The 12,891-nt window shown below is 46.0% G+C and overlaps 1 protein-coding gene across 2 annotated transcripts in view; it reads right to left on the bottom strand.

Moving 5' to 3' along the window:
* Positions 1-12,891, bottom strand: part of GALNT17 (polypeptide N-acetylgalactosaminyltransferase 17) — a 219,343-nt gene that overhangs the window by 123,112 nt on the left and 83,340 nt on the right. Inside the window, exons 4-5 of one of the 2 annotated variants that reach the window (XM_030028668.1) lie at positions 6,374-6,548; positions 3,438-3,635 (exon numbers count right to left, since the gene is read on the bottom strand). In XM_030028668.1, the coding sequence (XP_029884528.1) occupies positions 3,438-3,635; positions 6,374-6,548 (373 nt within the window). Of the gene's footprint in view, positions 1-3,364; positions 3,389-3,437; positions 3,636-6,373; positions 6,549-12,891 lie in introns of those variants that run through there. The other variant, XM_030028670.1, reaches the window with a different exon arrangement.

Here is a 12,891-nt window from a genome sequence, read left to right on the forward strand (position 1 = left end):
CTAATTTAGACATGATACATTACGCTGCAATCACAATTTTATCTTCTGGGCAGAGGTAATCAGAGGAAGTCTGTAAGCCTGGCAAGGAAAGTATAGCTGTAGAATGCATGCACGACTGAGTGCTAAGACTGAGGGTATCGTTGTGTATCAGGATTTTAAATGTTCATGGAAAAAAAAAAAAAATACAAAAGAAGATGTATTACAGAATACAGGTGTTATACCAGCATCCCTCCCAGGCATTAAGAGAGACTACTTCTTGTGGGGAAATTATTGGATAAAACAGGAGCCTGGAGCCAGTTTGAGACTGAGCCATATTTTAGATGGGTTTCATACCATCAGCTCTCTTTGCCTGGATAATTATATCTTGTGAATTATCCATGAGAGAAAATTGCCTTCAAACATATTCAACACAGCTGTCTGTCTCCAGTCTCTGCTGCTGAGTATTTGGTAGGGGCTGACACACCGGGACTCACAAGCACACTGGAGCACCCCTCACAGGCAAGGGAACCTCTCTTGGGGCTGCCATAATCCCCATGCGCTGAGACAGTAAAACCAAAAAAAGGAATAAACTGCCTTACTTCACTCCCACTCTTTTATCCTAAAAAGTCTCTAAAAACCTAATGTACCTCTGTATACTATAATTTCAGAATTTCCTCTAATCCCATGCATAATTACATGGAGCAGTGCACTGGCATCCCTTTCATGCAAATATTGCCATAAAGTGCATAGTTTTCATAGCATTATATGACAAAAAAATAACTTTAGTCATTTATTTCTGGTCTGTGTGTGGTTACACAACGTAATGCAATGAGACAGTATTTTTCATTAGCTTTTTGTTGTGGACACTACCCATTTATCTTTCTCATAATCCTTCCCCCAGTGCATGTTAACAATGTTATTTTAGTAAGTTGTTTAATTATTTAACATCGCTGGGAGGCTACTGGGTTTGTTACAGAAGCCCTTTCCCAGAGCACGCTTTGGAGGCAGTGCCCTTCCACCCTGGCTCGCTTTAACCCCCAAGACCCGATTCCCACACACCGTGGCCTCAAGCAGCAGTGTCCACATTACAGATGCCTTTAACAAAGTCAAAGTGGATGATCATGACATGCATCCTTGTTGCTGCCAGTTGAGTGTCTCTGTAAGCCTTCTCTGATCTCTAATTCGTTGGCGGTTCAACTCAGCAGTGGTGAAGAGCTGAGCAGGCAGACCCTCAGGATTATAGGGCTGCAGATGCTGGGGGGCTCATGGGACATAACCCACACTAAGGTTATGTCTCTGAAAGGGGATGCAACTGGTGCAGAAAGGTTGCAGGAACCCCAGAGCAGACTGCTAAACCTCTTGCACCTCCCAGCTCCTCCTAAGCAGTAAACTGCTTGCAGTCTGCTTAAATGCAGAAATATGATGCTCAACATCCTGTCCACATTTTTAGCAACATCCACCGGAACAACCTAATAAGATATTCTGCCCAACAGAAGACAACTTAAATGACAAACCTTTCACTTCTATAGCAGTAGATCAAAAGTACATAAAGTACATAAAGTACATAAAGTACATGCTGTCTCCAGGCAGCACTCACTCGAAGCTTAGCAATACCTGCTGGCTCTCAGCATTGAACCAAGGAAAAAAAGTGTGTTGGTAGATCTGGAGACGCATGTAAGTGTCCAACATCCGTGTGACGCCATTTGCACTCCTGGCTTTGGCAGCTGCCTTTGTAAACTGGTTCGCATCTGGGGAGCCTGGGGCAAAGTTACATCCTAAAAAACAGATATCCTCCTTGCATTAGGTACTGACCTCCCCACTCTGCCTCTTCACAGCCATCCAACCCTTTGGCTCCCCATAGCTCCCCTCCTCCGTCAATCACTCTTCCTCCCTGCCTCTTTCCCTTCTCATCTCCCCTGCCATCAAACACCAACTTCCACAAAGAAGCCTGTCCCTCCCCATCTGTCTCTGCCACAGCTTGCCCTCCTTAACCGCTCCCCTAAGCACACTGAAACTGAAATTAAAACCGTGTTCTTGTAGGACAATATAACAGAAGGTCATGCCATGTATTTAAATGTCATATTTGGGGGGGGTCCAGTTTCCTCAATGCACGGTGCCTGACAGTGTTTGAACCACAGCAAGCTCCCAGGGTGGAGTTGCAGTCACAAGGGACATCCCATATGCCAAAGCCTGACTGTTTCTCCCAACTACAGAAGTTTAGTCTAATAAACGAGGTTGTTCTTCCCTGCAACACTTTCTTGACTTTTACATCCACTGGCTGAGAAAGGCTTATCCCAACAGAGACAGTCCACTTTTATCATTCTCCAGAGGCACCAGTTTAGGCACTGGAGCCAAGCTGCCATAGGGACTGCCAGCACCACATTGCTCACACCTCACGTGCAAAGGCTTTTGAATTCCTCAGCTTCTCCTTCTGTATGCCCCAGCCATTCAACCCTTCCTTTAACAAGTCCAGCAGCTTGCATTTGGTTAAAATAACTGTTTATTCCTCAAAGACTTGATTCCTGTCCAGAATAAACTGTCAATTCCTCCACTGATGGCTGAATATGCTGTCTGGAACAAGGGAGCCCAAAGGAATAAAAAAGGTCTCTGTGTAAATGGGAATAGACCTAATTTCAGCTTCCAGGGATTATATCATTGACCAAAGCACAGATATTTTGGTTCAGGATTCAGATCGGGTATGGATTTGCACATATGCATCTCATATACCTGAGGACAAGCCTTCTCCATATTAACCAAGTTAGGAGCAATATATCCTATTCGCCTGACCAGAAAACTACTCCTGATCATAGCATCACTTCTGGTATTTAGGGGCTGTCATGGAAAAAAATCATTGACCTCTGCACACAGAGCAGCCCCAGTCTCCCACCCACACCAAGCTATTCCCTCCCCTCCTGCTTTTGTTTCGTCCAACTGGGCTTGTCCCACACCTGAAGTCTGTAGGGGCTGGGGCAACATTTCAGAGCTGCCAACCTTGTAAGCTGAAGTGTTAGAACAACCTAAGATACATTTTTACAAAGTTTGCCCTGAGAGGAGATGTACTTCTTATTCAAGAAAAGAAAGGACTGTATTTCATGAATTCACGCTCAGTTCATTACACAGGAATAATCACCTCATTCCTTATGATTTGCAAAAACTTAATGCTGTAATTAAGGTAAAGCAACTTTGTCATACGCAGTTAAACATAAGACTGTACAAATCTACACAGTTCCTATACTTCCCCAGTGTTTTTGCATATTGTTACCAAATAATACCCCCTTCCAAATCCCTTCACCCTAGCAAAACCCTTCCTGGCTTGTGTTACAGCCTCTCTGAGCTAGTTCATGTTATGATACTATATCCAACCTCTCTAAGCTGGCTTCCTCACCTTATCTTTCTGCATTTTGCTTCATTGCAGCTCGCTGACGGAGAGCAAGCGGCCCCCAGGCTCTGCGACGTACCTGATGGGCAGCGAGGGGTCTCCGGCATCCCACCAGTCCTTGGGGGGGCTGATGTACATGCACCACAGCTCCCAGCTGTACCCGTGGGCAGAGTTCTCATAACGCTGCACCTCAAAGTTGTCCTGCTTGATGTTGTCTATGGAGGGAAGAATGACCCTTCTCCGATTTTCCTGAATTCGCGAAAGCACTGGCTCAGCCCTGAATGGTAAAAAGAAGCAAAGCACAGGAAGAGACTGTTAATTTCTCCCATAATTTGCAAGATGGACACTGTAGCTTTCGTACAGCTTGTGCACTTAAAGGAGGTTAGGAAAATAGACGTTCTTGTCACCATTCAGTAAATAGAAGGGAATAACATGGATTCCTCTCTCCCATTCACAAGTGGCATCATGTCTTCACAGAGACACAGCAAAACCCAGCCAGAGGAGCCTGGAGACCATCACAAGGCTCCTTGCAGAGTCAGCGAGTAACTCCAGATTGCAACGCACCAGCCTCTGTCTCACCCTTCCACTTGTCCATGCTTTTATCAGCACACAAATCGCACAGAGGCAAAGCGTTCGCACTGCCAAGTTTAAAAGGTTATTTCTGAAAGGCTTGCCAAGCTTTGTCAGCCACAAGGGAGATGCTGCAAGAGGCTTCAGTGCTTCCACTTGATGGGATTTCCCACCCGGACATGTCCCCTGCATGGAGCTGCCATTGGAACATAGGGGCCAGCCGCCGCACACGGAGCTCAGGTAGCTGCAGCCCTCGAGGTTTGGGGAGTTTTAGTGCTCTCCTACACAACTGACTACACAAGTTCATGGACCAGCTGAAGCTTTCTGCACAAGGAAAGGACAATTTTCACAAACTAAGGCGTTAAGCCGTGGAAATGAATTAAAGCCTCTGAAACTGGACCTTATCTTTTCCTGCAGAGCTAGTACACCACATTTTCTCTGGTGTGATGGTTTAAAAAAGAACCATTAAATAATAATTCCATATTCTGAACTTCTTAATTTTCAAAATGGCCATGTTTTTAAGCTAAGCTCTCCTGATATCGTTACTAAGGTAGCAAATGAAATCAGACAATACATTAACTAGGGGCCAATTTTGCAGCATGGGCCAACTGTACAGCCAGGAGCTGCTCCAAGAAGGTGCTCAATGACCACCTGGAGACACTTTCCATACAATAACTATGGACCATCAAAAGAAGCAGGCTCAAGATGGACAACAAGGCGTTAGCTCTTTCACAGTGGGTAAGTTAAGCTGTGGAGCACCTTTACCCAAGGATGCTGTAAATGCTTGAAGTTTATGTGGGCTCAATAGACGATAGGAAAAAATTCAGGAGAAATGCAGTGAGGGTTTCTAAATACACAGACGCTGTGTCATCCTCGCATCTGCAAATTGTTAGACCTCAGTAGCATCCTCTGAAGGAATTTCGTATGTGCTGGCCCTGCCCGTTTATGCTTTCCTAGGCTTCTGGCTATGGTTAGTGTCACAACATGAGGCTAGACAGGCTCCTGGTTTGCTGCAACACAGCTGCTCTCACGTATTTCTGTTCCACCTGGATAGTTAACCTGTGTAAAGCTGTGATACGCATCTGCAGGGTAACTGCACACAGATTCCTGTGCTGTCATGCACGAGTGGACATCCTGCATGAAAACACAATCCACAGGCTGGGAAACCTGGCTCAAAAACTTCCCTTCTGTAAAGCAAGGCCACAAAGGGTGCATTTTGTTTAAATCATGCTTTAACTAGTCCAGACTGCCCCCAAATCCAAAAAACCATGCCCCTGGGCAGAACAGGATAAATTCTTGAAAGTAGGGTCCTTCTTTCCTTGGGACACAGTTTGAGGACTCTATAGCTACAAAATTCATCTCTGGGACTCTCAAATGTGTTCAGAGCAGGGGGTGTGCTCATCCTCACCTCTGCAGCCCAAGAGCCACTGATTGCCCTGGGCTCAGTCTGCCAAGACAAGCAGTTAACTTGCACTCTTGGTGTCTCCAGCAACAGCAGCAGGTACATAAGACCAGAGTGAGTCAAGCCCACACTGCAGAAAAGCTCATTCTATCCCTAGAAAAGATGCTTCAAGAGCTCAGTAAATGGGAGCTTCCTCTGTATATCAATAATATCAGGTGTGAGGACTTAATGACCTGAAGAGAGGAACATTTAGCTGGGGAAACAGGTATCAACATAATAAACAGCTCTTAAAGACACCCTTCAGCTGCATTGTCATTACAAAGAATTCAATAACTGTGCAGAACTCTCTGTCTGCAGCTGCTAAAGCATTTTTCTTGTGTCTAATTTGAACAGAGAGTAACATCCACAAGTTAGCTTTTTCTACCTACACTTTTCGAAACATGAACCATTTACTTCTTACACTTGGTTAGAGAAAAAAGAGGAAAATCAAACCACTCTCAGGCTCCCCTCATGATCTAGACCCAAACTTAAGCCACTTGAACTCAAATGTTTTGAATCTTGCTGAAAAAATCCTTATGAAACACCTTTCACTGCTTCTGCACCTCTGCACTTATTCCTAGCTGCAGAAGAAACAAGTAAATCTAAACCATCTAAGTCTTCCCCTGTGGGATCCAGCTGCAAAGGGCAAGGAAGCGGGAAACACTTTCTCTTTCAATCCCTTGCTTCCTGGGCTTTTTTTAAACTTACAGAAATTAGTTAAGGCTAAGGGAATGGGAAACCAACCTGAAAAATATAAACAGGGTGTAAGGGGATGGGCACACATAAAAGGAGGGCATAGAAAAGGATTACAGAAAACAAGGGCAAGGAAAGGTTTTCCTTTTATCTTCCCATCATATCTCATCAGTGGCCATGCAGTACAGAAGGAAGACAGGATTAGCAAGCCAATGGACTTGTTTGCAAACACATCCTTACAAAATGATGGACTGTCCCTTGTTTAATGCATCGCGCACACTCTAACCAAGACCTTGAGGCTGAGCACCTACCAGCCAGCAGTGAACTCCACATGAGCATCAAAAAATCCAGTGATCTGGCCAGTGGCAGCTTTCCAGCCTTCAATACGAGCTCGGATAAGGCCTTCCCTCTTCTGGTTGCGCACCACCTTCACGAGGCCTGGGTATCGTTTATTGACGTATTCTTCTAGCGGTGCCTTCAGTTCCTCTAGAGAAGAAGTGCCAGAGAACCCGTTGAAAAGGTGCAACAGTTTTCACCTAAAATAAACCCACTTCATTGATGGATACGAACATAACTTACTGGAGCCACACATCTCTGAACACCACTGAGAGGGGTTTAATCATTTAGGGTCAATCGATGCTGATTTACAAAAGACTATCCAATGGTGGACTGACCACAACCCTTACAAAAGAAATTCTAGGTTGCCAAGAACATTGCTATTGGACAACTAAGAAGCCCAAATGCCACTTTTAAAGGCAAAAGGCAGCAAGAGGCCAGCTAGATTGCCTTGCAATATCTAAGTATCACCCCACTGAAAGACAAGAATAGAAAGAAGTGACCCACGGATACCAAACACTAGTGCTCTGAATATCTGATGGAGATTTTAGCTGAATGGATTGCTAGAAATGTTGCAAAACCCATCTGAAGTAATTTAAACTACATCAAAACTGTGTATGAGCTTCACCATCCTTTTTACTCAGCCACACTACTACAGTCTTTGCATTTGCTATATGTTTTCCAAGCTTTGCCACTAGAAAAGTTGAATTTCCCCCTGTTTTTATGATAGGATGAAAAAGATTTTGGCTTTCTTCAGAAGATCCTCATACAACGTATTTTTTTGTTCATTGGAAACTGCAAATCTGTCAAACTGTTGTCTAAGCCTGTATACGTACTAGGGCTGAGAACACAATGGATCTGTCAGCCTGCAGTCATTACCAGCATTAAACTTTTTGATAGTTACGAGTGTTGAGTATAAAAGACACACAGGACTTTGAATGTGGAAGCATATGAAAGGTTACAATAAGGGGTAGGTACTAGTATGTTTTTTCAACAATTTGGAAAAGTGCTAGTGCTCTGCCAGAAACCTTGGTCCTTTTACTTCCTGGTGCATCAGTTAAACGCATAAAGATCTACTGATGAGAAGTACTCTGTAAAAGCTAAGCAATACCACTGTGTACCAACACGGACTCTTAACACCATGAAAGCAGTTCCTGAGAATGTCTTTTACCCCTATGAGGCTCCAGGACAGCAGATAATTAAGATATGGTCCGTGACCCCAAATTATAGTCTACTACCCTTCACATATACACTCTCTCCAGAAAAACAAAGAAAAAAACCCCAAAAGTCACCATTAATATAGTCCACATGGTAAAATACTTGAGCCACATGAGCACGCGTGGGCAACTACATGAAGGAAACACAGCAATGGAGAGCGAATGAGTAAACAGCAAGTCCCATCTGCTGGGCTTAGCCTGAGAAATCATCAAAGGAAAAGGGATTATTTGTTCCCTTCCACGCCTTCTTCAGACTGCCTTTCTGGGATGGTTCCCCTCACATATCAATTTCCCAAAAGTCTCATTTCTCTTTTATGCTGAAGTGGGAATAAAAAGAATAAAGCAAATGAGCCCCTTCCTCAATTCAAAGCATCTGCATCACATATGTACATAACTCAGCAACTTCCATTTCATGCTGAGCCACTCAGAGAAAAAACAGTATTTTATGGAGACAACAACTCTCCCGAATGGTTTTAAGGAGACAGAGACACAGATTTTTTGACAGATGAAACCCCACAAGCATAGCACTGGCATCTCATGTGTTTTTGTCAGAAGGTAAGTCATTAATGCTGCAGACCACTGCATTAGAAGTGGTTGAGTCACCATCCCTGGAGATATTCAAAAAGCAAGTGGACGGGGTACTTCAGGACATGGTTTAGTGGGCTTGGTTAATGGTTGGACTCGATGATCTTGAAGGTATTTTCCAACCTAAATGATTCTATGATTACAGGCTAGACTGAACAATTAAAACAGCTTTCAAATTGGAGTTTTGATCTTAGTTGAGCAAAAACAGGAAAAATCTTCACGGGAATTGTTTGAGCAGCTTGAAGGAGAGCATAGCTCTAGTGAAATGGGGAAGAATTCTAACATCATGTCCCAAAGGCAGTAAAGGGTGAAGCCTAAGAGATTCCTACGCCCACCATGCTGTGTAACAGGCAGCTCCGTCAGAAACACCCAAGGGAGCCACAGCCACATCCTCCTCCTTTCTGAAAGGATGCTGAATGCCATCATTCACGAAGGTGAAGAACTGATCTGCTGAGAGCATGAAGGCCAATACAGCACACCCCACACCCATGCACCTGCCAAAACAGCACCAGGTGACCACATCCATTTACAAAAAGGGTCAGAGAGAGGATCCGAGGAACTACGGGCCTGTCAGCCTGACCTCGGTACCGGGGAAGATTATGGAACCGTTCGTCTTGAGAGCGCTCACATGGCAAGTCCAGGACAAGCAGGGGATCGGGCCCAGTCAGCATGGGTTCATGAAAGGCAGGTCCTGCTTGACCAACCTGATCTCCTTCTATGACCAGGTGACCCGCCTAGTGGATGAGGGAAAGGCCGTGGATGTTATCTACCTGGACTTCAGCAAGGCCTTTGACACTGACTCTCATGGCATACTCCTTGAGAAGCTGGCGTCTCACAGCTTGGACAAGTGTACTCTTCGCTGGGTGAAAAACTGGCTGGATGGCCGAGCCCAGAGGGTTGTGGTGAATGGGGTGAAATCCGGTTGGCGACAGGTCACAAGTGGTGTTCCCCAGGGCTCGGTGTTGGGCCCGGTTCTGTTTAATATCTTTTATCAGTGATTTGGATGAGGGGATTGAGTGCAGCCTCAGCAAGTTGCAGATGACACCAAGTTGGGAGGCAGGGTGAATCTGCTTGAGGGTAGGGAGGCTCTACAGAGAGATCTGGACAGGCTGGATCGATGGGCCGAGGCCAATTGTATGAGGTTCAACAAGGCCAAGTGCTGGGTCCTGCCCTTCAGTCACAGCAACCCCATGCAGCGCTACAGGCCTGGGGAAGAGTGGCTGGAAAGCTGCCCGGCAGGAAAAGACCTGGGGGTGCTGGCTGACAGCTGGCTGAACATGAGCCAGCAGTGTGCCCAGGTGGCCAAGAAGGCCAACGGCATCCTGGCCTGTGTCAGAAATAGTGTGGCCAGCAGGAGCAGGGAGGTGGTTGTTCCCCTGTACTCGGCACTGGTGAGGCCGCACCTCGAGTACTGTGTTCAGTTTTGGGCCCCTCACTACAAGAAAGACATTGAGGTGCTGGACCGTGTCCAGAGAAGGGCAACCAAGTTGGTGAGGGGCCTGGAGCACAAGTCTTATGAGGAGCGGCTGAGGGAACTGGGGCTGTTTAGTCTGGAGAAAAGGAGGCTGAGGGGAGACCTTATTGCTCTCTATAACTACCTGAAGGGGGGTTGTAGTGAGGTGGGTGCTGGTCTCTTCTGTCAGGTGGCTGGTGATAGGACGAGAGGAAATGGCCTCAAGTTGCGGCAAGGGAGATTTACGTTAGATGCTGGGAAAATTTTTTTTACTGAGAGGGTTGTCAAACATTGGAATGGGCTGCCCAGGGAAGTGGTTGAGTCACCATCCCTGGAGATATTCAAAAAGCGAGTGGACAGGGTACTTCAGGACATGGTTTAGTGGGCATGGTTAATGGTTGGACTCGACAATCTTGAAGGTCTTTTCCAACCTAAATGATTCTATGATTCTATCATTCTAACTCACCACCCTATTCATTAGCAGAAGCCAGAGTGCGCCTCTCCTGCCCACAACCCACACTACAAGCATCCTTAACAGGCTGCTGCCCAAGCAGAGGAACACTCAGAGAGACTAAAGCATTAACCAGACACAGGAAATGTGGTTCCAGGCCCTCTCTCCACTAAGGGCTTCCTGCACAACCTTGCACAGATTTCCAGGCTTTGCCTCCTGCCTTCCCTCCCAGTCTGGCTCAGCCCACACAGCACATGCCTTTTGGGTGAGAATTTGCTTTTCTTACATGCCTGGGCAAGCCCTAACAGAGAGGATGGCTGCACATCTGTGCTGGCCTTTGCCGGTCTCTCACCGTTCTGAGCTGGTTTGCAGCTCTGCGGGAAGAGGGCATGGTGCACAGTGGCTGCTGAGCGCTATTTTGGTATTATGAGATACATACTTGGAACTCAACTGGGTGTCCAGCCAGCAGGCACAGGGATGGGGTGGGCTTTGTATTTAATTTCTCAGCACATCCAGAAGTGCAGGTGTGGAAAAGACAATATTAGGTAACAAAAGTGAAATGCCAGTCTCTGGGAATGCTCTGCAAAACTGCTGTTCAAGTATCAAATGAGCCTTGGCCCAGGTCTCCCCTCACCCATGAGCAGGACTGATGTGGCTGTCGAAAAGCATCAGTGGAAACCCCAGCACTGGCACAGCCGCACCCTCGGAGCTCCCCTGGTCCCGCAGATGCTGTTCCTGCAGGACCAGACATGCTCAGCTCCCTCCATGTGAACTCCAGCAGGCTGGAAATCATAACTTACTCGCAAATCTAATCTTAATCCAAGTCGTTTGAAGTCATTCCTAATTTTACCCTCCGTTTTCCTTCACTCAGCAGTCTCTTCATTGAGTGCCATTAGCTTAACAGGAAAACAACTCGCGGCAGCTCTGACGTGCATTGTCGGAATGCGTGGCTCCAGGCTGAGGATGCGGAGAGCTGTTGCATTAAGGTCAGTAGCAGCAAAGGTTTTCATCTGTCATATTAACTTAAGAAATGTTTCATCCCCAACTGTTGTATCTTCGCAACACATCCCAGAGCTGTAATAGGAAGGTTGGGAGGTCTGAAGTAGTATGCCAGGAATAAAATTACTTGCACTAATGGACAAGTTACCCTTGCTTAAGGGAGTCAGCTTTCATAAAAACTGGCAACCTGGCCTTTGGATCTGCTATTTTCAGAACTTCATGCAAACTACAGCAGGGGAGAAAGCATCTCACAGTTTAGATAACTGGCTGCCATTCTCCTCACCTCTGCCTTGCACAGGGTCATACCGGTGCTTTCGCCCCTTCAAGCTCATTGCTGAAAATAAGAATATCCACAAGATACTGCGCCAATGATAATTATAGCATGATAATCAGCCCAGTGTTCATAACCTGAAACTCTGGATGCAAAGTAACAACAAAAAGTCAGGAGCCAAGACAGGAGCAGAGCAGGCACTCCCCAGCTCACCCTCATCCTTCCTAATCAAAGGACCACATATTTAGGCCATGCACTTGTGAGGTATCTGAGTGAGTGGATCTACATGGGGTACACAACCAGTAATTTGATCCAAACTAAGCTCTGCAACGGAATCTAGAGACTCCTTTCTCTTCTGTACCCTATGGCACTCTTCCTGCTGCACTCACATGTCCTTTGAGGAAGCCTGCTGGACCATCCTTCAGAGCACACCCACATCATTCTTCAGTCATGTTTATTAAGGATGCAATCAATATTTGCACATGGAGGTCTTTGCCAGCTTGCACGAGCTACTTCCAGGGAAGATTTGCAGAGAGAAACCCTACTGAAAATGCCAGCAGGTTCAATTTCAATCCTGCCTTTTGTTCTCCATCTGTCCATATTGATCTTCACTGAAGGGCAAGTCCAAGGAACTAGAATCCAATAGACCTGTTGCTCTATTAAAAAACTCAACTTAAGTCATTGCAGCTGGCAGATATCTATTGCAAGGTATTCTGTCACCTACATGAGCTTCCTGGGAAATAGGCCTGCCAGAGAAACTGAACCACCTGATGCCACTGAAAGTAACCATGTCACAGACATTAGCCCTGAAGCAACCGCAGGAACATCCACTGCTCAGTGCTTCACAATGCAAATCCTGCCCAAATCTCCCCAAATCCTGTTGAAGTCCACAGAACTAAAGATGGGAACTGCGTGTTGCCACACAAAGAAAGGAGCAAAGACCAATGGCACCAGAAGAGCTCAAGGAACTACCAACAGCAAAAAATTTCTTATACAACAATGCCCGAGTAGTCCTAGGCAGCATACCGCACCTCCTCTACACCCCTAAAGAAAACATAGTTGTGTTTGCCAGGCTAGGCTGGGTGGGAAAAGTCTACAGAGCCCAAGGCTGTTATCAGAAACACTGAAGGCTGGAGGACACAGGAGTCAGGGCTGGGAGTGTTCCAGTGCCATGGGAGACACCAGTCCTCCCTTGTCCCATGCTCTTGCCTGCCTGAAACACCAAAGCCATCACTGGTTGGATTTCTGCAGCATGAACTCACAAAAGAAACTCCTTCAACAGGCAGTAAATGAATATGAGAATTTTTGCAGCAAGACTCAGAACCAGGTGAGTCTTTGAAGCTTTTTGCCTGCAGATATTGAAGAGGAAACTGTGAAAAGGGGAGTAGGTGCATGAATCAATTCTCATACAGGGTTACAGGCAAAGCTGGTCTCACTAGGTGCATTCAGCTGCAAGCCTCTGGTTCATTTGGTTCACCAAAAGCCAAATAGAGACAAACCAAGCAGGTTTGCTGTTC

The sequence above is a fragment of the Aquila chrysaetos genome, chromosome 10, assembly GCF_900496995.4.
Source record: "Aquila chrysaetos chrysaetos chromosome 10, bAquChr1.4, whole genome shotgun sequence".
NCBI lineage: Eukaryota > Metazoa > Chordata > Aves > Accipitriformes > Accipitridae > Aquila > Aquila chrysaetos.